The sequence below is a fragment of the Beta vulgaris genome, chromosome 5 (assembly GCF_026745355.1).
Source record: "Beta vulgaris subsp. vulgaris cultivar EL10 chromosome 5, EL10.2, whole genome shotgun sequence".
NCBI classification, from domain to species: Eukaryota; Viridiplantae; Streptophyta; class Magnoliopsida; order Caryophyllales; family Amaranthaceae; genus Beta; species Beta vulgaris.
In genome coordinates this window covers 39,598,732-39,621,769 of record NC_079206.1, presented here as the reverse complement: position 1 = coordinate 39,621,769, position 23,038 = coordinate 39,598,732, and the positions used below count along the sequence as shown (strand labels likewise).

At 36.1% G+C, this 23,038-nt stretch overlaps 4 protein-coding genes across 4 annotated transcripts; all 4 read left to right on the top strand.

The window, feature by feature from the left end:
• The first annotated feature begins 8,798 nt into the window (after window positions 1-8,798).
• LOC125493982 (acetyl-coenzyme A carboxylase carboxyl transferase subunit beta, chloroplastic) lies at window positions 8,799-12,639 on the top strand. The gene is made up of 3 exons (XM_057394719.1): window positions 8,799-8,939; window positions 10,951-10,970; window positions 11,082-12,639. The coding sequence occupies exons 1-3, from the start codon at window positions 8,799-8,801 to the stop codon at window positions 11,947-11,949; spliced, it is 1,029 nt and encodes a 342-aa protein (XP_057250702.1). The 3' UTR covers window positions 11,950-12,639.
• A 155-nt stretch (window positions 12,640-12,794) lies between these two features.
• Window positions 12,795-13,741, top strand: LOC130591611 (photosystem I assembly protein Ycf4-like). Its single transcript, XM_057395109.1, is given in 2 exon segments — window positions 12,795-13,224; window positions 13,227-13,741. Coding segments are annotated over 2 exon segments (552 nt in total). The 5' UTR covers window positions 12,795-13,013; the 3' UTR covers window positions 13,568-13,741.
• A 19-nt stretch (window positions 13,742-13,760) lies between these two features.
• On the top strand, window positions 13,761-14,641 carry LOC130591610 (chloroplast envelope membrane protein). Its single transcript, XM_057395108.1, has one exon. It carries the CDS (start codon window positions 13,872-13,874, stop codon window positions 14,559-14,561), a length of 690 nt encoding a protein of 229 aa, XP_057251091.1. The 5' UTR covers window positions 13,761-13,871; the 3' UTR covers window positions 14,562-14,641.
• Window positions 14,642-14,792: 151 nt separating this feature from the next.
• Window positions 14,793-17,611, top strand: LOC125493983 (cytochrome f-like). The gene is given in 2 exon segments (XM_057395107.1): window positions 14,793-15,228; window positions 15,231-17,611. Coding segments are annotated over 2 exon segments (960 nt in total). The 5' UTR covers window positions 14,793-14,828; the 3' UTR covers window positions 15,791-17,611.
• Window positions 17,612-23,038: the final 5,427 nt, after the last annotated feature.

Sequence of the window (23,038 nt, the reverse complement as noted above, 5' to 3'; positions counted from 1 at the left end):
TTCTTGTCATGAAATTCTGGATTTTTCATGTGTAAATCATTGATGTCAGGATAGTTGGAATTGGAATGTCTTTAAAGTGGTTAAATTTCAGATTTATCTTAAACCATATTGAAGGTTCTGATTGAAATATGTAGCTTCCTAAAGCCAAATATTTAACCTTAAAGTAACTGAAACTTGTTATGAATTGTGAAGATTGGATAAAGTCGTTGGATAAGGCGTTACTACTAATTAAAGTCTATATTAGAATAAATTGTGGAGTTGTATCTCGCAATTGAAGACAGAATTGTTGGTTCATCGAAAGTAGAGTTCATATTAGTAGTTGTGACTTGATTCAGGATTGCATTTATAATGTAATACTTGAAGATGACAACTTTCAATATATACCATATGAAATTCTCAGTTAGGACTTAAGATTATGGAGTAAAGAGCTATTTCGATTCCTAATTAGTCTAAATGAGATTCTTTATAGTTATTTATTAAGAGATGTTCTTGAATTCTTTAATGGGTATATATGAAAAGATGTGATCAATATATTTATAAAACATTTGTCGGTTCATTTGAAATGGAGTATAGGTTATTCTAGTATAGATCGATTATTATTCTATGTAAATTACTATCTTAATTACATAGATGATACTAAATTATTGTTAATAAACTGAAATGTAGCGGATAGTGTTATGGTTAACTACGATGAGTATCTTTTCAGCTTTACAATCTTTGTGTTATAAGATTATGACCTATGATAGATTAATGGACCTATTTGAAGTGAATAATATGGAATGGTATGGAGTTGATTTATTGAATTTGATGTATATGGTATTAGTTACACTTGAAATTGAAGGGATGTGTAATTGTGGTGCCTTTCATATTATTGATTATTTGATCATTGTGAAATGATTTCGCTATAGGGACTAAGTTTGCTTCTGGATAATCATTGATAGATTGAGCACCTAAATCTCAGGTCTTATTAAGGTTTCTATTACTATGACCAAATAAGTCATATTCTAGACTTCATGATACTTAATTCATGCTACTTGTGAAATTTACTGTAACCATGGGCTATAGAGAAGCAATATTGTTAAAAATTAGATTCTTAGAAGTCACCTAAGATGTGAATGATTATAGGTGCTTGAGTCAAGTTTTAGTATACTCTAAATCGACTAAATTTGGGGTTAAAACATGGATCCTTCTATTGAGTTAATAGTTATGAATTCTTACTTCTCTGGTGTTGTATTGAAGGATGATAATTCGAGTGTAACTTCGAGATTTTGTAAATTATTTGATGACTATGAAAGTTGCTTGAGATATACAAATTTACTTATAAAGGTGGACATAAAACTTAGTGGATTGAATTGCTGAGGCTATTTCCTATGTTACTTAAAATGGATATGGACTTGCATATGATTGATATGGATCCAAGTATAACGTATGTACTACAATGATATAAGATGTATTGGTTCATTCGTGTGATTGTAAAATCGTTGATGACATCAATGTAGATAGGGAATGTTATAGAATTGATTTGGATTGAAATGCATAGTATGAACTACAATGTTATTGAATACATCGATTAACTCATGTTATTTCGGAATCTTGATAATATTGTCTGATTTGGTTGATACGTGAGAAGGTTATTGATTTTTGGATCACTGTGAAAGAAAGATTGCACCCTAGTTGCTCTTGATTTCTTAAAAGATATTAATTGTGGAAAATGAAAGATTACATGGACTAACTATTGGAAATATGGATGTTTTGTTATATTATCTTCGCCCAAATTGGGAAGATATTGGATTGATTGATATTCGCCGTATGTGGCAAGATACTAAACCGTCCTCTTCACTAGCGTGGCCGGCCGGGGCTCCCGGGTCACATAAAAGCTTGACTTGAGGGGTGTGCATGCACACTATAGGTTATTGGCCATTGATATTATTGGTAAACCGGCCGGGGCTCCCGGTTTACATTATTATAGACCGGCCGGGGCTCCCGGGTCTATCATTTGCTATTTAGTGGGTTGGCCGGGGCTCCCGAATCCACTCTGACTTTATCTTTGGATTATTTGATAACTCTTGTTTGCTGAAATGATCTTTGGAATTTGATAACAATTGATATTTATTCCACGTCTTGTATTTGATTATCAAAGATGAATTACTCGTGATTATGAACTCAATGAATCCATTATCAATATATTAGGATACTCAAACGTCGTGAACATGCTACTCGATTACTTTGTGATTTCGGTGATGAAACTTATTGGTAACTCTATTTGACTATATTCTTGTCTATATGACTTACATGGTTATTTTACTTATCATGACTATGTAATTTGTTTTGGAACTTGAGGATTACGAGTATTGAACATAATTAAGGTAGTTTTGAGATACGAATTCTTTTAGCTTTGAATGAATATAGATTAACATAGAAAGTTTATAAAGCAGAAACTTCATATAAGAATATAATGAGAATTTGAGTTATACTTTTATCTTTTGAAGTACATATTTTGGATGCTTTCTTATTTTGCTTAAGGTGGAGTGTTGGTACTCAGCTTTTGCTAACGTGTGCTATATTTGTGTTTTGTTTGTGTTGTTCTTTCCCATGTGGGGTTGAACCTGTAATGATCCATATACTTTGTATAATGGTGAGCAGTTGATACTAGAGTAGGTTTCTTGTTGGATTCGCGAAGTTTAAGGTGAGGACGGAAATTCATAGAGGAACTTTATATTCGAAGACTTCCAAATGTAAATTGTACTTGAGTTTAAATATGTATTAGTTATATTAGTCTTGTTGAGGTTTTGATTGAAGATTTCTTTGATTAGTTTGTAATACTGATTAGTGCCATTGGGTTTGATTACCTCTTGAGGTGGTTTCCGCGAAAGCGTTGACGGTTTTAGGTTTTGAGATGAAGAATATTATATTTTATTGAGTTTGTAAACAGGTTTAAATTATTTCCCACTTTGGGTTGTCAAATTTTCAGAGGAAGTGCTGTCGAAATTTCGAGTCAAATTAGGAGACTATTTTATTAAGGTTTGTATTAATTGTGATTGAGGATCGGGGTGTTACACTTTTGGCCTAAAAGTGATTAAAGAGAATTGAGTCAAAATCCCTAGTGGTCAAGGTTTTTCTTCCTATTGGGCCTAGGAAGTTTTCTTTGTAAAAATCTCTTGTTTCTAGTTCTTTCTTTATTCGTGCAATTAGTTCCTTCTTACTTATTCATTCTTTTATTTCCGCAAAAAGTTTGAAAATCTCTCAAACTACAATTCGCCCCCCCCCCCCTCTTGTAGTTGCTTAAGTGTTCGTCCAAGACTACAAGGCAAATTGTGTTAGAGAAGAAAATTTAGAAAAAGCCTTGGAAGTCACCAAAGGACACTCAAATTGGTTAAAAACAGTGAATGCAAACATTGAAGAAAGATTCTTTGAAGTATTTGATGAAAACCGACGTATTCGAGAAGCTTTTGAAAATGCTAAAAATGAAAACTACTTCTTAAATATGGAAATGGCTGAATTGAAACTATTTGTTCCTGAAGGAACCAGTTCCTCTATAAATACAAGATCCGAGTTCGAAAAATTAAAATTCGAACATGAAAAAGTTTTGAGTAAATATCTTGTACTTAAAGAGAAAATGGAAGCTTCAAGAACAACTCTTCCTGATCCAGTAAGTTGGATACAAAAATATAAAAATGAAGGAAGAAGTGGGCTAGGTTTCAATCACAAGAAGAAAAACAAAATGAAAAAATATGTTGATCTTCCAAGCAGCCGAATATGCTCTTACTGTGGGAACAGTGGACACTTAGTGTCTGACTGTTCCTCCAGAGAAGAACATATTGAAATGAATACCCACTTAATCAAGCAAGTCTGGAAAGCTTAGAGAAATATTAGCCCAACAGAGGAACCCAAGTCAAACTGGTTCCTACCACTGACTGATTGCTTTGATGCAGGCTAAAGTGAGGGGGAACAACCTGTGGTACCTCGACAACGGTTGTTCTAAACATATGACAGGAGATAAAGAGAAATTCCTCTCGCTTTCAGGCTATGATGGAGGAACTGTGACCTTTGGAGACAATCTTACCGGTAACATAGTTGCAATCGGGAAGGTAGGAAAGTCCAAGTCACATTCCATAGACAATGTATTTTTGGTCGAGGGTTTAAAACATAATCTGCTTAGTATTTCTCAATTTTGCGACAAAGGGAACAGTGTAAATTTTACTAATGAACATTGTATAGTAAGCAATACAGGAACATGTACCAAAATTCTAGAAGGAACAAGGAAGGGAAACACCTATGTTGTTGATCTCAACCTTGTTCCTAGGAATAATCTAACATGTTTAAGTGCCGTTGATAATGAACCACTTCTTTGGCATAAAAGATGTGGTCATGCAAGCATGACATTACTCTAGAAGCTAAGTGGTAAGGACTTGGTGATTGGATTACCAACTATAAAAGTCTCAAACCATGAAGTTCCATGTGCAAAAGGTAAACAAGTTAGATCCTCGTTCAAGTCAATGAAAATAGTAAGCTCACAAAGTCCCTTTGAATTGATTCATATGGACTTGTGTGGCCCTGTTCGAATCCAAAGTCGATCTGGTAAGAGATATGTACTTGTAATAGTTGATGATTTTCAAGGTACACTTGGGTTATTTTTCTTCATAGCAACGATGAAACATTTGACGAGTTTGTTAACTTTGCTAAAAGAACTCAAAGAATAAGTGGTTTTAAGATTAAGCATTTGCGTTCTGATCATGGTAGAGAGTTTGAAAACTCAAAAATTGATGAGTTTTGCAGGCATGAAGGTCTCGATCACAACTTCTCAGCTCCTAGAACCCCACAACAAAATGGCGTGGTAGAACGGAAGAATCGCACTTTGGAGGACATGGCAAGAACGATGATAATTGCAAGCAATCTTCCGAAGAATTTCTGGGCCGAAGCAGTGAATACGGCATGCTATATTATCAATAGAGTCATGCTAAGACCTATCATCTTAAAGACCCCTTATGAGCTACTCAAAGGAAGAAAACCCAATATCTCATACTTTCGAGTTTTTGGTTGTAAATGCTTTGTACATAATAATGGTAAAGACAATTTAGTAAAGTTTGATGCTAGAAGCAATGAGGCTATTTCTATTGGATATGCCTTAAGTAGTAAGGCATATAGAGTTTACAACAAACGAACAATGTGTGTTGAGGAAAGTATCCATGTCATTTTCGATGAAACTAACTCTCTGCAGGAACCAAGTCATGAAAATGACTTTGAAATAGGACTGACTCGTATTGAGGAGTCAGTAAACATTGATGAGGAACTAACACCTGCAGGTAACGACGAAAAGCATATTTCTGAAGAAGAGATAGCTGTTCCGGATCCTGTTATACAGGAGGAACAGGCACCAGAAATTCATCCAGAAGATGAGACGAATGAAGCTCCTCAAACTGGAGGAGCAGAAACAAGAAGAATTGAACCAAGACCGTGGAAACACTTAAAATTCCATCCATTGGATTTAATAGTAAGTGATATTGAAAAGGGAACTCAAACGAGATCCCAATTGAAAAATTTCTGTGCTTTCCATGCCTTTTTATCTATGACAGAACCACGAGATCACAATGATGCCCTACTGGAGTCTGACTGGATAAACGCCATGCAAGAGGAACTGAATGAGTTCCAGAGGAACAAAGTCTGGCACCTAGAGACCAAGCCTAAGAACCAAAAGGTAATTAGGCAAAAATGGGTCTTCAGGAACAAGCTAGACGAGCATGGAACAATCATAAGAAACAAAGCCAGACTCGTAGCCAAAGGCTACAATCAACAAGAAGGTATTGATTTTGATGAAACCTTTGCCCCTGTAGCAAGAATAGAGGCAATAAGAATTTTAATTGCCTTTGCATCATTCATGGGTTTTAGGTTGTATCAGGTGGACGTCAAATGTGCCTTTTTAAATGGATATTTGATTGAAGACGTCAATGTGGAACAACCTCCTGGTTTTGAAAACCCGGATCTTCCAAACCATGTCTATAAGCTAGATAAAGCTCTTTATGGCTTAAGCAAGCTCCTAGATCATGGTATGAAAGACTTTCAAAATTCTTACTTTCTAATGATTTTATAAGAGGCAAAGTTGATAGGACCCTGTTCCTTCGATCCAAAGGAACAGACATCCTAGTGATTCAGATTTATGTGGATGATATAATTTTTGGTGCAACTAACGAATCTCTTTGTAAAGAATTTGCTGAGTTAATGCGTAGTGAATTTGAAATGAGTATGATGGGAGAATTAAACATCCTTCTTGGTTTGCAAATCAAGCAAACTGAGAGAGGAACAATGATCCATCAACAAAAATACGTAAAAGAGTTATTGAAAAAATATGGAATGGATCAAGCAAAAACAAACCATACTCCTACAGGAACAGGTACAAGGTTAGATGAGGATCAAAGTGGTAAGTCCGTAGATCAGAAACTCTATAGAGGTATGATTGGTTCCTTACTCTATCTAACTGCAAGTAGGCCTGATATATCCTTTAGTGTTGGTTTATGTGCAAGATTCCAATCAAATCCTAAGGAATCCTATATGACAGCTGTTAAAAGGATTCTTAGATATTTGAAAGGAAGTGATGATCTTTGCTTGTTCTATCCTCGAAGTGACATCTTTTATCTTGTAAGCTATTCCGATGCTGACTACGCTGGAGACTTGGTGAATCGCAAAAGCACATCTGGTATAGTCCAGTTCCTAGGATCAAGCTTGGTTTCTTGGAGCTCAAAGAAACAAAATACCGTTGCTCTTTCCACAGCAGAAGCTGAATACGTGGCTGCTGCTGCATGTTGTTCTCAGGTATTGTGGATCAAGCAACAGGTACGTTACTTTGGCATAAAATTCAAGTGTGTTCCTATATTTTGTGACAATACTAGTGCTATTTGCATTTCGAAGGATCCAGTTCATCATTCTAGAGTCAAACATATACACATTAGACATCATTTCCTAAAAGATGATGTAGAGAAAGGGTTAGTCAAAGTTGATTTCTGTCCTACTGAAAATGAAATAGTTGACATATTCACTAAACCTCTATCTAGGGACAGGTTTGAAAAGATACGCTTAGAACTAGGAATGATAAAGATTGTTTAAATGTGCAGATGATATGGTTTCCCCCAAATTGTTTCTTGCTAAATATGTACTCCAATCTTCATGAATTAATTTTCATACACCCAGGGTCAAGTATAAGGACTCACATATGTCTCTGAATATTACCCTTAGTGTTCTTACACATATTTGGTATGCTTGTAGTTTGTATATTATGGACCAAAAATTTCATCATATGCAAGAGTAAATTTTTTTTTTTTCAAAATTTCCTTGTTTCCTTTTCTTTTCACACCTTCCGTCCAAAAATTAAACACATCACTCTGAATTATGCCCAAAATTAAGCGTTCAATTAATCTAGAGTTAAGAGGAGTAACTTCATTAATTACCTTCCGAAAACCCATAAACCGCTTCATCAAACCAAACCTTCCACTTCTTTTCACACGGCATCATGATTACTTTATAAACCTATCACATCAAATCACTGCCTTCACTATTACTCACACATCAACTCAAGTCTCTCTCTCTCTCTCTCCAAATTCTCATCTTCAACCTCACAAAATCTCTGTCAACATGTCTTCCAAAACTCAAACCTCTGATGTACATGCAAAATTACCGAAAGAGAAACCACCATCTCCTGAAGAAGAAAGTGCTCAAGAATCCTCCAAGAATGACGCAGATTCTTCTAGGTCAAAAACGGCATCTTCTTCACCAATTTCTCTCTCCCCGAAAAAGGAAGATGATGATCATGAAATTGAAAGCGAACAAGAACAAGAACTTGTTGTACCTACAAAAAGAGGTAAGAAAATAAAATCTTCGCAATTTCTTGTGGGTTTTTGTATAGATATTGCATGGTGCAAAAAGTCTAAATGGAATGAGTTGTTGAAAATTTTAAAATTTCAGAAATGGTTGAAAATTGTTAGCATAGATGAGGGTTTTATGAAAAGGAGATGAATGAATTTTGTTCTGGGTTTTCAATAACAAAGGGTGTGTGTGTGTCGCTTGTTAATGGGTCAGTTGTTACAATCACTGAGAAGAAACTAAGGGACTGGTTTGATATTCCGAATGAGGGTTATAAAGATTACATTAAGGGAATGGCTAAGTTAAACATAAATGGAGTCAATAATGCTAAAATTCTTGCCTTCTTTAACGGCCATTCGAATGCTTTATCTTTAGATCAAAAGGAGTTGTCTCCCTTTCATAAGCTGTTGTTTCAGTTGGTTTGGCGTTTTATTTTACCTCGCTCTTCCAAAAGAACCCAGGCAAGCCTAATGGATCTTTCCATTATGTATTGCCTTGCTGAAAACATCAAAATCAACCTTCCCTCACTGATTAAAGCCCATCTCTCTCACTGCATTACCCATAACACCAAAGTGGGTTATGGTAATCTTCTGTCCTATGTATTCAAACAATGCAAGGTTAAACTCCCTTCCAGCCCCTCCTTTTCTCTTGAGCCCGAAAATTATCTTACAAAAGAAACTTTATCAAGGCTGAGTTTGAGGTTGGTAAATGGGAAGATAGAGTGTGAGAGAGAAGAAACTCCGGTTAAGGTTAAGGTAGGGAGTAAAACAAAGTTGGATGAAGAAGGGGTTGCCAGTGGGTCTGTCAGAAAAAGCCAAAGGTTGGCTGGGTCCAAGTTCCAGAAGGAACAGGATTAAGGTGAAACTGTCTTTATTCACCTCGATTCTGATCATGTTCCTTGTACTACCGTGGATTTCCCTTTACTTTCTACAATTGGACTAAACAAGATGCTCCGGGAGATTCAGGATTCTTTGACCCTCCTACACACCAAGATCAATGCAATTGAAGCTACTGTTCATGTTCTCGACTCTCAGCAGCAGGATCAACTACTTGCACTCAAGAATGCTGATACTGGGATCAGGAACAAGGTGGATGGCGTGCTTTCCAAGATAGATTCGGTGGTCTCCTCTCTCTTCAAACGAACCAAATCCTAACTTCTCTTATCTTTGGCTACTTGAACAATTTTTTTTTGGGCTGTAATTGTTAAACACTCTTTTGGATTCTACTTTTTATGTCCTTCTGAGACATATGAAGTACTTTTAATATTTTCTTTGCTTTCTTCATTTTCTTTCTCATTACTCTGCATATTGATTGATTTTTGCTGTCCCTAATACTTCTTTCTGCTTGCCTATTATGCTTGTGTGTTTCGATAGCTAATATTATGAGAAATCTGTTTGAGCAACTTGCTTGATGCCTAGACTGTTGACTCTCTAGTGCTGCAGGTACAACATTTGGTTTTGATAATGATAAAGGGGGAAGAGATAAAGTGTGTACAGAAAAACAAAATTTTTGTCATAGTTCCTTGAATATTCTGCTTGTCTTTGTTCCTACCTATGTTGCTTCTGTTCCCAGTCTGTAAAGTTGTTTACACTAGGTTAGTTTGTGTAGTTTATTTTCTTCTTTCTTGGAGTTGCTATTCAAAAACAAAAAAAAAAAAAACATTAATTTTTTTTTTATTAATTGTCATAATCAAAAAGGGGGAATATTGTTATTTCACTATTTTGATAATGACATATAATTAATGTTTACATTTTATTAGTTTAATTCGGTTTTTAGGTTCCTTGTTAGAAGTAACTTGTTTATGTCTTAGTTCTAGTTCTCTAGTTTGTTTTTGTTTTATTTATTTTATTTGTCTAGTTTTTAATTCGAATAAATGTTCTTAAGGCTGGTACACAAATAAAATGGTAAATATTTTATGAAGGTTTGATTAATTATTTAATCAAGTTTAAAATTATTTATTATTTACTTGTGTTATCCGATTTATATTATGGTGATAACTAATGTAATATATGAAGATTCCATAATATCTTGTTTAGTGAAATGTATGCGCAGCTTTGATATTTTCCTAGAAATATGGAGCCGCAAATCATTAACCTAAGCAGCAACGCCAACAAAGTGAACGTTGAGGTAGTTCCTAGAATTTAGGAACTACAACAACCTAACTATATGTAAGGCGTGTGATAATGGAGAAGTGGCTGAGATCATGGAGAAGATCGTGGAAGCCCAACAAACTAAACTGCCAACGGATAGATTACAACGGACAAAATGGAGAAGTGGCTAAGCAAACGTGTGTTCATGGAGAAGAACATGGAGAAGTTGGTGGAGAAGAAATCAAGTAAATAGGTCTTTACAAATAGATGTTTGTAATGATCTTTTTAGAATAACTTTCAGAATTTTTATGCAATATTCTTAGTGAAAGTTTGCTTGGTTTTTCTTCTTCTTAGACATTGATGTATTATAGATTGGGTTGAGAGAATCAAAATCTGTAATCATTCTTGAGAGAAAGAGAGAAAGAGAAAGTGAAGAGAGAAAGAGAAAAGACTTCGAGTGAAGTCAAGGGAGAAGTCAACTGTTCAGGGGGAACAGGCTGATTGGAACAAGTTCCTAGAGGAACAGAGTTGGTCCAAGTTTAGGTTGTACAAAAGAGAGTCTTTTGGCCTAAAAGTGATTAAAGAGAATTGAGTCAAAATCCCTAGTGGTCAAGGTTTTTCTTCCTATTGGCCTAGGAAGTTTCCTTGTAAAAATCTCTTGTTCCTAGTTCTTTCTTTATTCGTGCAATTAGTTCCTTCTTACTTATTCATTCTTTTATTTCCGCAAAAAGTTTGAAAATCTCTCCAACTACAATTCACCCCCCCCCCCCCCCTCTTGTAGTTGCTTAAGTGTTCGTCCAAGACTAACATATTTTGATATTGAAATTTTTTTTTTTTTTGAGATTGACAACGATCATTCTTTTTTGAGTGAACTGCAAAGTTCCTTTTCGAATTATTCGAATTCAAGTTATTTGAACTCTAGATATAAGAGTGGCCATACTTATTATGATGCTTCCATGTATTATACTAAAGATAACTGGAATAACCACATTCACAATTGCATTGACAGTTATCTTCATTCTCAAATCCGTATTGGAAGTTCCATCCTAAATAGTAGTGACAGTTCCATTTTGAGTTACATTTTTAATGAAAGTGTAAATAGGAGTGTAAGTTTCAGTGAAAGAACTATCACGAATGTAGTAATTTAACTAGAAGAGAAAGTTCTAATAATCTTGATGTAACTCAAAAATATAGACATTTGTGGGTTCAATGCGAATTTTGTTATGCATTAAATTATAAGAAATTGCTTAAGTCAAAAATGGGTATTTGTGAACAATGTGGATATCATTTGAAAATGAGTAGTTCAGACAGAATCGAACTTCTGATTGATCCGGGTACTTGGAATCCTATGGATGAAGATATGGTCTCTATGGATCCTATTGAATTTCATTCAGAGGACGAAGCTTATAAAGATCGTATTGATTCTTATCAAATAAATACGGGTTTAACTGAAGCTGTTCAAACAGGTATAGGTCAACTAAACGGTATTCCTGTAGCAATTGGGGTTATGGATTTTCAGTTTATGGGAGGTAGTATGGGATCTGTAGTAGGGGAAAAAATCACCCGGGTGATTGAGTATGCTGCCAATAAATTACTACCTCTTATTATAGTATGCGCTTCTGGAGGGGCCCGCATGCAAGAAGGAAGCTTGAGCTTAATGCAAATGGCTAAAATCTCGTCTGTTTTATATGATTATCAATCAAATAAAAAGTTATTCTATGTATCAATCCTTACATCTCCTACTACTGGTGGAGTGACAGCCAGCTTCGGTATGTTGGGGGATATCATTATTGCCGAACCTAACGCCTACATTGCATTCGCGGGTAAAAGAGTGATTGAGCAAACATTGAATAAGACAGTACCTGAAGGTTCACAAGCAGCCGAATTTTTATTCCATAAGGGTTTATTCGATCCAATTGTACCCCGTAATCTTTTAAAAGGCGTTCTAAGTGAGTTATTTCAACTGCATGCTTTTTTTCCTTTGAATCAAAATAAAGTCGAGGATTAAGGTCCATTTTTTTTATTTGTTTCAAAAAATTGTTTGTTTTTTTGTTTATTGGAATCAAAGTAAAAACCAGAGAATGGGGGTTTTTGGTTGGCAACATCCTAAATTTTGGAATAAGAAAAAGAATTTTAAAATGTGAATAATTAGGAAAACTCAATCAACAAGATAAAAGAACGACTTCTTCCTTTTTATTCTGTGAAATTAGTCAAATAAAAAAAATGCATGTTCCCTTCTTACACGTACATATGTATAGACTTCGAATTAAAAAATAGCTTTTTGCATCTTTCGATATTTTCTGGGAATCTTTATTAAAAATACCTTTTGGATCAGACTATAACGAATCCTTTGGAAATTGAGTTTATAAGAAATCTTCTATTTTCTTGAATTAGTAGAAGCAAAAGAAAGAAAAAAAGATGAAAAATAAGAAAATAAAGTCGATTATCATATATTATATGTAGAAAGCTAATTTATTTTTTAGTCTACATTCTTTGTACTTATTATATACTATACTCCTTCTATAGAATTAGAATTCTAATTAATTAATTAATATAATAACATAATAACAACAAAAAAATATAACAAACAGGTACAATTACAATATAGTAAATCGAGGTACCCATTCTATGACAACTATGAACTTTCCATCTATTTTGGTGCCTTTAGTAGGCCTAGTATTTCCGGCAATTGCAATAGCTTCTTTATTTCTTTATGTTCAAAAAAATAAGATTGTTTAGATCTTCTTCTTTTTCAAGACTTAGACTTGAATCATAACACAGATATCTATTTAGCGAGATGGTATGCCACACGATTTCTTCCAAACATAAATGAAAGAGCCCTTATGTATGTGGAAAGAGGACTGCATAGGGGTCGATGTTATTATTTTGATCTAACTAAAAATGAAAATAGAAATAAATATTTAGATATTTAAATAAAAGTAAAAGTGAAACACATCCGACATCAGAATAGGACTAGTTGATGAGAGTTACATCGGAAACAAGACAGAGTAAGGAAAGTACAATTCATTTTGGGTATTCTTTCAATTCAAATTAAATGCAATCAGATCTAGTATGAATTGGCGATCAGAACGTATATGGGTAGAACTTATAACGGGATCTCGAAAAATAAGTAATTTCTGCTGGGCCTTTATCCTTTTTTTAGGTTCATTAGGATTCTTATTGGTTGGAATTTCCAGCTATCTTGGTAGAAATTTGATATCTTTATTTCCCTCCCAGCAAATTCTTTTTTTTCCACAAGGAATCGTGATGTCTTTCTATGGGATCGCGGCCTCTTTATTAGCTCCTATTTATGGTGTGCAATTTCGTGGAATGTAGGTAGTGGTTATGATCGATTCGATAGAAAAGAAGGAATAGTCTGTATTTTTCGTTGGGGATTCCCTGGAAAAAACCGTCGCATCTTCTTCCGATTTCTTATAAACGATATTCAGTCTATTAGAATAGAACTTAAAGAGGGTATTTATACTCGTCGTGTCCTTTATTTGGAAACCAGAGGCCAGGGAGCCATTCCTTTGACTCGTACTGATGAGAATTTGACTCCACGAGAAATTGAACAAAAAGCTGCTGAATTGGCCTATTTCTTGCGTGTACCAATTGAAGTATTTTGAAAAATAAAGTGACTCTGCCGTGTATTCATCGAAAGGAAGGAATTTATTTGCTTCGACTTGGATCAATTGCAATATCCGGAAACACTCTTTTTTTTATCATTTCTTCATTCAAATTCAAAGTGGACTTTTTGTCTATTTCTGTATTCTTTCAAGATTCAAGGACTAATTATTAAATCACAAAAAAACAAATAGATTCATGGATTCTATACATTGGAATAGAATTCATGTTTGATAGAAATATTAGATCGCATAAAGTTGACGAACGCGACGGGTTCATTAACAATTTATAGATGAAAAAAAAAAAATGGAAAAAAAGAAAGCATTTATTTCTTTTCTATATCTTGTATCTATAGTATTCTTACCCTGGTGGATCTCTCTATCATTTCAAAAAAGTCTGGAATCTTGGGTTACTAATTGGTGGAATACTAAACAATCTGAAACTTTTTTGAATGCTATTCAAGAAAAAAATCTTATAGAAAAATTCATCGAATTAGAGGAGCTCCGCTTGTTGGACGAAATGATAAAGGAATATCCGGAAACACATCTACAAAAGCTTCGTATAGGAATCCACAATGAAACGATTCAATTGATCAAGATGCATAATGAGGATTGTATCCATATTATTTTGCACTTCTCGACAAATTTAATCTGTTTCCTTATTCTAAGCGGTTATTCTATTCTGGCAAATAAAGAACTTATTCTTCTTAACTCTTGGGTTCAGGAATTCCTATATAACTTAAGTGACACAATAAAAGCTTTTTCTATTCTTTTATTAACTGATTTATGTATCGGATTTCACTCGCCCCATGGTTGGGAACTAATGATTGGCTCTATCTACAAAGATTTTGGATTTGCCCATAACGATCAAATTATATCTGGTCTTGTTTCCACTTTTCCAGTCATTCTAGATACAATCTTGAAATATTGGATTTTCCGTTATTTAAATCGTGTATCCCCATCACTTGTAGTGATTTATCATTCAATGAATGACTGAAAAGAATAAAAAAGGGTATACGAATCTAAATCCAATTCGAATTAAGAATTCGAATGTTTGTTACTTTGTACATAACCAAAGCATTCAAAATTGTACTTCCTCTTTATATTTCTACCCATCTAAGGCGGGGAGTTCCTCCCATATTCCAGTAATATTATTTCATAAAATTCAGTTTCGGTTAAAGTAAATAGCAGAATCGGGGATAGGGAACTATACTAGCAACCTACCCAATTTATTGTAGAAATTTTCGGAATCAATGATTGGACCATGCAAACTATAAATACCTTTTCTTGGATAAAAAACAAGATTACTCGATCCATTTCCATATCGCTCGTGATATATATAATAACTCGGTCATCTATTTCGAATGCATATCCCATTTTCGCACAGCAAGGTTATGAAAATCCACGAGAAGCGACTGGACGTATTGTATGTGCCAATTGCCATTTAGCTAATAAGCCTGTGGATATTGAGGTTCCACAAACGGTGCTTCCAGATACTGTATTTGAAGCAGTTGTTCGAATTCCTTATGATATGCAATTAAAACAAGTTCTTGCTAACGGCAAAAAAGGGGGTTTGAATGTGGGGGCTGTTCTTATTTTACCTGAGGGGTTTGAATTAGCCCCACCCGATCGTATTTCTCCAGAGATGAAAGAAAAGATAGGCAATCTTCTTTTCAGAGCTACCGCCCCAATAAAAAAAATATTCTTGTTATAGGTCCTGTTCCTGGGAAAAAATATAGTGAAATTACCTTTCCTATTCTTTCGCCGGACCCTGCCACTAAAAACGATGTTCACTTCTTAAAATATCCGATATATGTAGGGGGTAACAGAGGAAGGGGTCAGATTTATCCTGACGGAAGCAAGAGTAATAATACAGTTTATAATGCCACAGCAGCAGGTATAGTAAATAAAATTGTACGAAAAGAAAAGGGCGGATACGAAATAAACATAGCGGATGCCTCGGATGGACGTGAAGTGGTTGATATTATCCCTCCAGGACCAGAGCTTCTTGTTTCAGAGGGTGAATCCATCAAACTTGATCAACCATTAACGAGTAATCCTAATGTGGGTGGATTTGGTCAGGGAGACGCGGAAATAGTACTTCAAGACCCACTGCGCGTACAAGGTCTTTTGTTCTTCTTTGCATCTGTTATTTTGGCACAAATCTTTTTGGTTCTTAAAAAGAAACAGTTCGAGAAGGTTCAATTGTCCGAAATGAATTTCTAGATTCGTGTATTTATCAACATCAAGCTTGTACCAAGAATAAAATTCTTGTTGACAATTCTTTGACAATTTTGGATGATCAATAAATAAATTATGAAAAGGTTGTTTTTTGTTTGTTTTGACTTTTCTTATACATCTACGAGAAGTTTGGAATTACTTGTACTAGATTATTAGTTATAATATATATATATTGGATTGCGAAAAAGACTATTTGACTTTTTCCAATTGAAATTGGAATGATGTCACGATCTATCATATGATAGATCGGATATTTCAATGTCATATAGTGTATCAAAAGTTTTCTAGTCGAGAATTCAATTCGACTAGATACTAGACTAAGCGGGGAATATAACGAAAATAAAAATGAAGGGAACAAATGATTCTAGGGGGGATTCTTTGCCTTCCTGGTCTTCGACACACGACAAGGAATTTTACACATACTTGTCGTGTGTCGAAATAGTAATGAGTCTTGATTCCCTTCGTCAAAGACTTAGTCGAAATTTTTATTTTTTTACTTTTAGATTGATTATTTTTTTCTTATTATTACACGTATAAGTAGTGGACAAACTGAAAAAAAAAGAGAGAGGGCAATTTATTGAACAAATGGAACTTCTTGCATTCTATTTAATCGAGAAAAATATAGATTCTATTGTGTCATTCAGTAAATCAAGTGCTTTCTTTTAACTTAACAATTTAGGAAGGATCCTTTTTTCATTTATACGAAAAAATTTCTGATAATTAAAAAAAGAATTGAATGGGACCTCCCCCTTCTTTGTTTGTCTAATTCGAGGGGGAAGGAAGGTCCCGTTGAGTTCTTATACTTTCATATCTATCCCTCGATTCATCCAATTACTACAGCGATGAGCCTAATCCAGAATATGAACCATAAAAGAAAATACCTATTAAACCGATCACAAGAATGCCAGCTACAATACCTATTAATGACAGAACAAAAAATGAAAGATTTAGCTAATAGAACAAGGATAATCAAAATCAAATAGAAAAAATTTCAAAAGACAATATCAAAAAAAATATTAGTCCTAACCAAACACGTTATGGTACTACGAAATTCAAATCGCCAAAAAGTATTGGTCAAATATTAAAAAGAAGAAATGCTCGATTAATCCGTAAATCAAATTATATTTTGAAATTTTTTAGAGAAAGGATATACGTAGATATATTTCTATATATCATTAATATTCCTAGAATTAATACACAACTTTTTCTTGAATCAACAAAAATTTGGATTGATAAATCCATTTACAATAATGAAAAAAATCCTGAAAGGATTAATAAACAAAATAAAAATATAATTTCGACTATAAAAAACCAAATTTTGCCTTTTCTTAGTAATAGTAATCTTACTAAGAATTCGAAAATTATTTCTGATTTTTCTTTTTTGTCACAAGCCTATGTATTTTATAAATTATCCCAAGTAAAAATTCTTAACTCATCTAAGTTAAGATCTGTCCTTCAGTATCGTGGAATATCTTTATTTCTTAAAAATGAAATAAAAGATTATTTTGGAACCCAAGGAATAGCTCATTCCAAGCTAAAGACTAAAAAACTTACGAATTCTGAAATGAACCAATGGAAAAACTGGTTAAAATGGAAAAATAATTATCAATACGATTTACCTCAGATAAAATGGTCTCGATTAGTACCACAAAAATGGCGAAATAGAGTAACTGAACATTGTGAGGTTGAAAATAGCAATTTTCAAAAAAACAAAAGCAATTCAGATCAAAAAGAACAATTAATTAATTCCAAAAATACAAATAATTCTGAAAACGATTTATTGGTCTTGCCAGATAAAAAAGATAATTTAAAAAAAAACTATAGATATGATGTTTTATCATATAATTTTTTTTATTATGAAGATAAGAACGATGAATTCTCTTATGCTTATAATTACAACATAAATAAAGACGAATTAATTGACATGTGGTGTAATATTTCTATCACTAAAAATTTAGGAATAAAGAATATTAAGGATATAGAGAAAAATACAGATAGAAAATATTTGGATTTGAAAATGCTCCATTTTTGTGTTAGTAAAAAAGTCGACATTGAGGCCTGGGTCGATATTAGTACTAGCATGAATGAAAATACTAAAACTAAATCTATGAATTCTAAAATTCTTGATCAAATTGATAATAAAAGTGTTTTTTATAGTACAATTTATCAAGAAATCGGGGGATCCCATAAAAAAAAAAAACCTTTTTGATTGGATGGGAATGAACGAAGAAATACTAAGTCATCTCATATCAAATCTGGAATTTTGGTTTTTCTCCGAATTTTTATTATTTTATAATGCATATAAATTGAAACCTTGGATTACACCAATTAATCTTCTTTTTTGCAAATTATAATGTAAGTGAAAATTTTAATGAAAATAAAAATATCAACAGAAAGAAAAAAAAAAATGCTTTTATACCATTAAATGAAAAAAAAAAAAACTTTTGAATTAGAGAATGGGAATCAAGACGAAAATGAACTAATAAGTAAAGAAGATCTTGGATTTGAATTAGAGAATGGGAATCAAGACGAAAACGAACTCGTAAGTAAAGAAGATCTTGGATTTGAATTAGAGAATGGGAATGAAGACGAAAATGACCTCGTAAGTAAAGAAGATCTTGGATCATATGTTCAAGAAAACTCTGAATCTGTTCTCTCAAATCGACAAAAAGATATTGAAGAAGATTATATAAGATCAGATATGAAAAAACCTCAAAAGAAAAAACAATCCAAGAATGGTACAGAAACGGGAATTTCTTTATTACTGAAAAGATATTTGCTTTTTCAATTGAAATGGCCTGATTATTTTACTCAAAAAGTGCTCGATAATATCAAAGTATATTGTCTCATGCTTAGTGTTGTAGCCTAAAAATCAACGGCTATCCTTATGGCACGTGGCGCTATCTCAGCCCTACACGTGGCATCTGTTTAGGTCAAGGAAAGTACAAAGGCCTACAAGTTCTGTGGGCTAAAGTACACCTCCCTGAGGAAAAGGTGTACTGAAAAGCTCCTTTATGGCCCTAAAATTGTACCTAGGCCCACTGAAGTGAAGCCTGATTCAGCTACTAGATAAAATGTACTAACCAATCAGCGCTTGCCACGTGTCCTGATATTATTGCTTAGCCAATCAGATGCTCCCAAATTAGGGTGACATCAAGGTACAGCAGGCATCTCAAACAGTATAAATAGTCCTTGATTTCAGGGTGAAAGGTACGTTTTTAGAGCATAGTACTATTACTCTGCCATAAATTCTTCTCTCTCTCTCTCTACTTTATCTCTCTAAAAGTTCCTTCTCATCCCTGATATCTGACTTAAGCATCGGAGGGGGAAATACCACCCAAACCTCTAGGGTGGGTCCCTTTTTTGCAGGTTGCTGGTCAGAAGTTTGCACCGGGATCCGAGCCAATCATTGTTGCACAAGTCTCCAGTTTTAGAACCTATCTTTGGGAGTTGTGATATTTAATTACTAGTTTTACACTACGTAACATTTGGCGCCGTGTGTGGGGGAGACGCAACAATGACGGACTGTCATTCATCGAATGTCGCAATGAACAGAAGTTTTAGAGTTCAGGTGGAAGACAATGTGGATGACGAGAGGCCACCCCGTGGACGGGACCATGGTCATGCCGCCGTCCATCTGGAAGGTAGGACTGTAACTCCAGTCATTCAGGAAAATCTTGATCGTCCAGTGACAGCTGGTCACTTGGAGAATGTACTGAATGATTTCCAGGCCAGAATGGCCGCTGTCATGGATGAACAGATTAAGAGTAAAATGTTATTCTTTCAGCTAAGTCCAGGAGGACAGGCGACAGCGCCACTCAAAGGGAGGTCCCAGGAGGGTCGTCCAGGGACCAGTCGGCCACCTCGGCCAGAGGTGACTAATCCGCTTTCCAAGGGAAAGCAGCCAGCTGTTAGTGACTCCAGAAGGAAGATGGACTAGAGGTTGGTAGTCCGTCCGAGAGATAATATTCCTCCTACTGGCCACAAGATGGAGACTGATGCTAAGGAGTATTTGGAAGCCAAGAGGGCGGCAGCTCAGCAGCGTTCAGCCTCTAGTTCCACTCCTTATATTGAGTATCTGTCCTTAAGACTCCCGTCCAGAACAGTGGCGTGAAGCCATGGACCATCAGCTTTTCAGCCCAGACAAGAGAAAACAGTTCTGCAGCCAATGGTGTATCGGCGTCAGGCCTTAGCTAACACCTCTTCTAATCCGGTACTAAAGGAGTATCGCCGGGAGCACATACCCATTGAGGGTCAGGTTGGGGCACTTCAGATCAATTGGCCAACTCCTTTCTCGGTCAGGATTATGGAGTCCCCTCCTTTCCCAAAGGTTAAGCTCCCGACAATTGAACCTTTCCATGGAACAACTGATCCGGATGATCATCTATCAGCCTATAAGCATCAGATGTATGTCCAAGGGGTGGACGATGCTAGATGGTGTAAGAATTTCCCAGCTACGTTGAAGGGGGTAGCTCAGAAATGGTTTAATAACTTGCCGCCTAACTAAGTGAACAATTTCACTGAGCTCAACATCCTATTTACTAGTCACTTTGTGGCTAATCGTCAACAGCAAAAAACCAGCATGCACCTGGGTAAAGTCATCCAAGGTCCTAATGAGGCATTGAGAGGTTATGTGAAGAGATTCAATCTAGAAGCATTGCAGATCCAAAATCTGAATGCAGGAGTGGCGTTTGACGCCTTCATCAGAGGTTTGCGACCAAGAAGTTTTAAGTTTGAATGAGGCTGAAGCATTCATTCATGCCACAGAGGTTTGTGCTGAGGCAAAGCAGCCAGAGGTAGAGAAGGTAGAGGAAGTTGTTTAGCTAAAAAAGAATCCGCCCAAGAAATCTGAGACTTGGGCGATGACTTCTCTGGCCACCTCGGCCAAAAGAAGTAGGCGGTCTGAACTGGCGGCCTCAATTAAACCTATAGAATTCAACAAAGATCAATATTCCATTCTTATGTTAATAAAGGATTAGCATGAACTAAAGGCACCGGCTGAAATGAAAACGCCCTACCGTAATAGAGACAAGAGCAAGTATTGTCACTTCCACAAGGATTGTGGGCATGAAACTAATGAATGCAAGCACTTGAAGAGAGCATTAGAAGATTTGGCCCGAAAGAGTAAGATGAACAATTACCTACCTTCGTCAGGAAAGAAGTTCCAGAAAAGAGATAACCGTCAAGGAAGAAAGATGGACGGGGATAGCACGGATGATGATGTAGTAATGGTCATCTCAGGAGGATTTGCGGCCGGAGGTCCAACAAATCGCGGCCACAAAAACTATGTAAGGGAACTCAGTCAGGTTATGCTCACTAACCAGGCCGAGTCTGATCCTTTCCCAAAAATAGTGGTCAGCGAGCTGGATCGAGGGAAGATAAGGACGCCGCATGATGACCCCTTAGTGGTGGAGATGAAGATTGCCAACCTCAGGGCTAGGCGAATTCTGATTGATACCGGAAGCTCTATTGATATAATCAGTGTTGATTATTTTTCTCGGCTGAAGTTTGATAAAAATGACTTGGTTCCTGTAAATCATCCTATAATTGGTTTTGGGGGAGGGATCATCCATCCCATGGGGACCGTCACTCTACCCGTCAGGGTGGGAGAGAAAGATGCTGTCAGGACGCTTTTTGTGAAATTTTTGGTAGTACGAGACTTGAGCGCTTATAATGTCATTCTCGGACGACCTACCTTAAATCACATCAAGGCCGTCATTTTGACCCACTTAATGCTAATGAAGTTTGAGTGTGATGGGGGAAAGATTGGATCTCTCTATGAAGATCAGCAAGCTGTTAGAGAATGCTATCTCACCACTCTTAAACCATCATCATGGAGAGAGAAGGCAGAGCGTCCAAAGGTCCGGAAGGATGATTCGGCCGAGAAGGTAAAAGGGCAGATTGTTGAGCTAAAGCAAGAGGTTGAGAAGGTTCAAGAGATACCTCCCCCTGAGAGCAAGTCGTCCATGCTCTTGCCCAGCAAGAAGAGGAAGTGCTTGGCTATTAAAGAAGAAAAGCATTCATCTGAGGAGATTATGGATATAATGAGTCTGGGACTAGAACGTCCGGAGCCGGTAGAAAGTCCGGTGGAAATTTGTTTGAGGCCATATCGTCCAGAAAGAACTTTGAGGATTGGGTCCGTCATGAATTCTGAGATCAAGGATGCCTTGATCAAGCTGTTGAGAGAATTCGAAGATGTTTTTGCCTATACCGTGGAGGAAATGCCTGGGATAGATCCTGAGGTGGCGGTGCGTAAGCTAAACATTGAGCCGGGCCAGAAGCCTATTCGGCAGAAGAAGAGGCACCTAGGGCGGGCCAGAAATAAGGCCGTTGATGAAGAAGTTCAAAAGCTACTCAAATATAAGTTCATCCGTGAAACTTATTATCCAGACTGGGTAGCAAATGTTGTGATGGTTCCAAAGCCGAATGGCACCTGGAGGATGTGTGTGGATTACACGGATTTAAACAAGGCTTGTCCTAAGGACAACTTTTCGTTGCCCAAGATCGATCGTCTGGTGGATTCTACAGCAGGCCATGCTTTGCTGAGCTTCATGGACGCCTACTCAGGCTTCCACCAGATTCCCATGTGGCCGAATGACCTAGATAAAACTTCCTTCATTACTGAGAAAAGGTTGTATGGATGGCTCAGGATGCCCTTCGGCCTAAGAAATGCGCCGGCCACATTTCAAAGGCTTATCAATACGGTGTTCCAGCCTCAGCTTGGGAGAAACATGGAAGCCTATATCGACGACATGATCGTCAAAAGTAAAGAGGAAAGAGATCATCTGGACGATTTGAGGGAAACTTTTCTCACTTTGAGGAAGTTCAAGTTAAAGCTCAATCCGCAGAAATGCGTATTCGGCGTTGTAGCTGGAAAATTTCTGGGGTTTCTGGTTGATCAGAGAGGGATTGAGGCCAATCCCGACAAAATTCAAGCTATTGTGAATATGACTTCGCCGTCTAAAGTAAAAGAAGTTCAGCGTCTGACGGGCTGTTTGGCTGCTCTTGGACGATTTCTTTCGAAATCAGGGGACAAATGTCACCATTTCCTTGCAACTATTAAAAAGAATGCCAAGTTTGAATGGACGGAAGAGGCTGAGGTGGCGCTTCAGCAATTTAAAGATCATCTTCGGCAGCTGCCTAGATTGATCAGTCCGGCCGAGGGGGGAAAATTGTATGTTTACCTGGTCGTGTCTCCTTTCGTGGTAAGTGCTGTTCTCTTGGCTGAGAGAG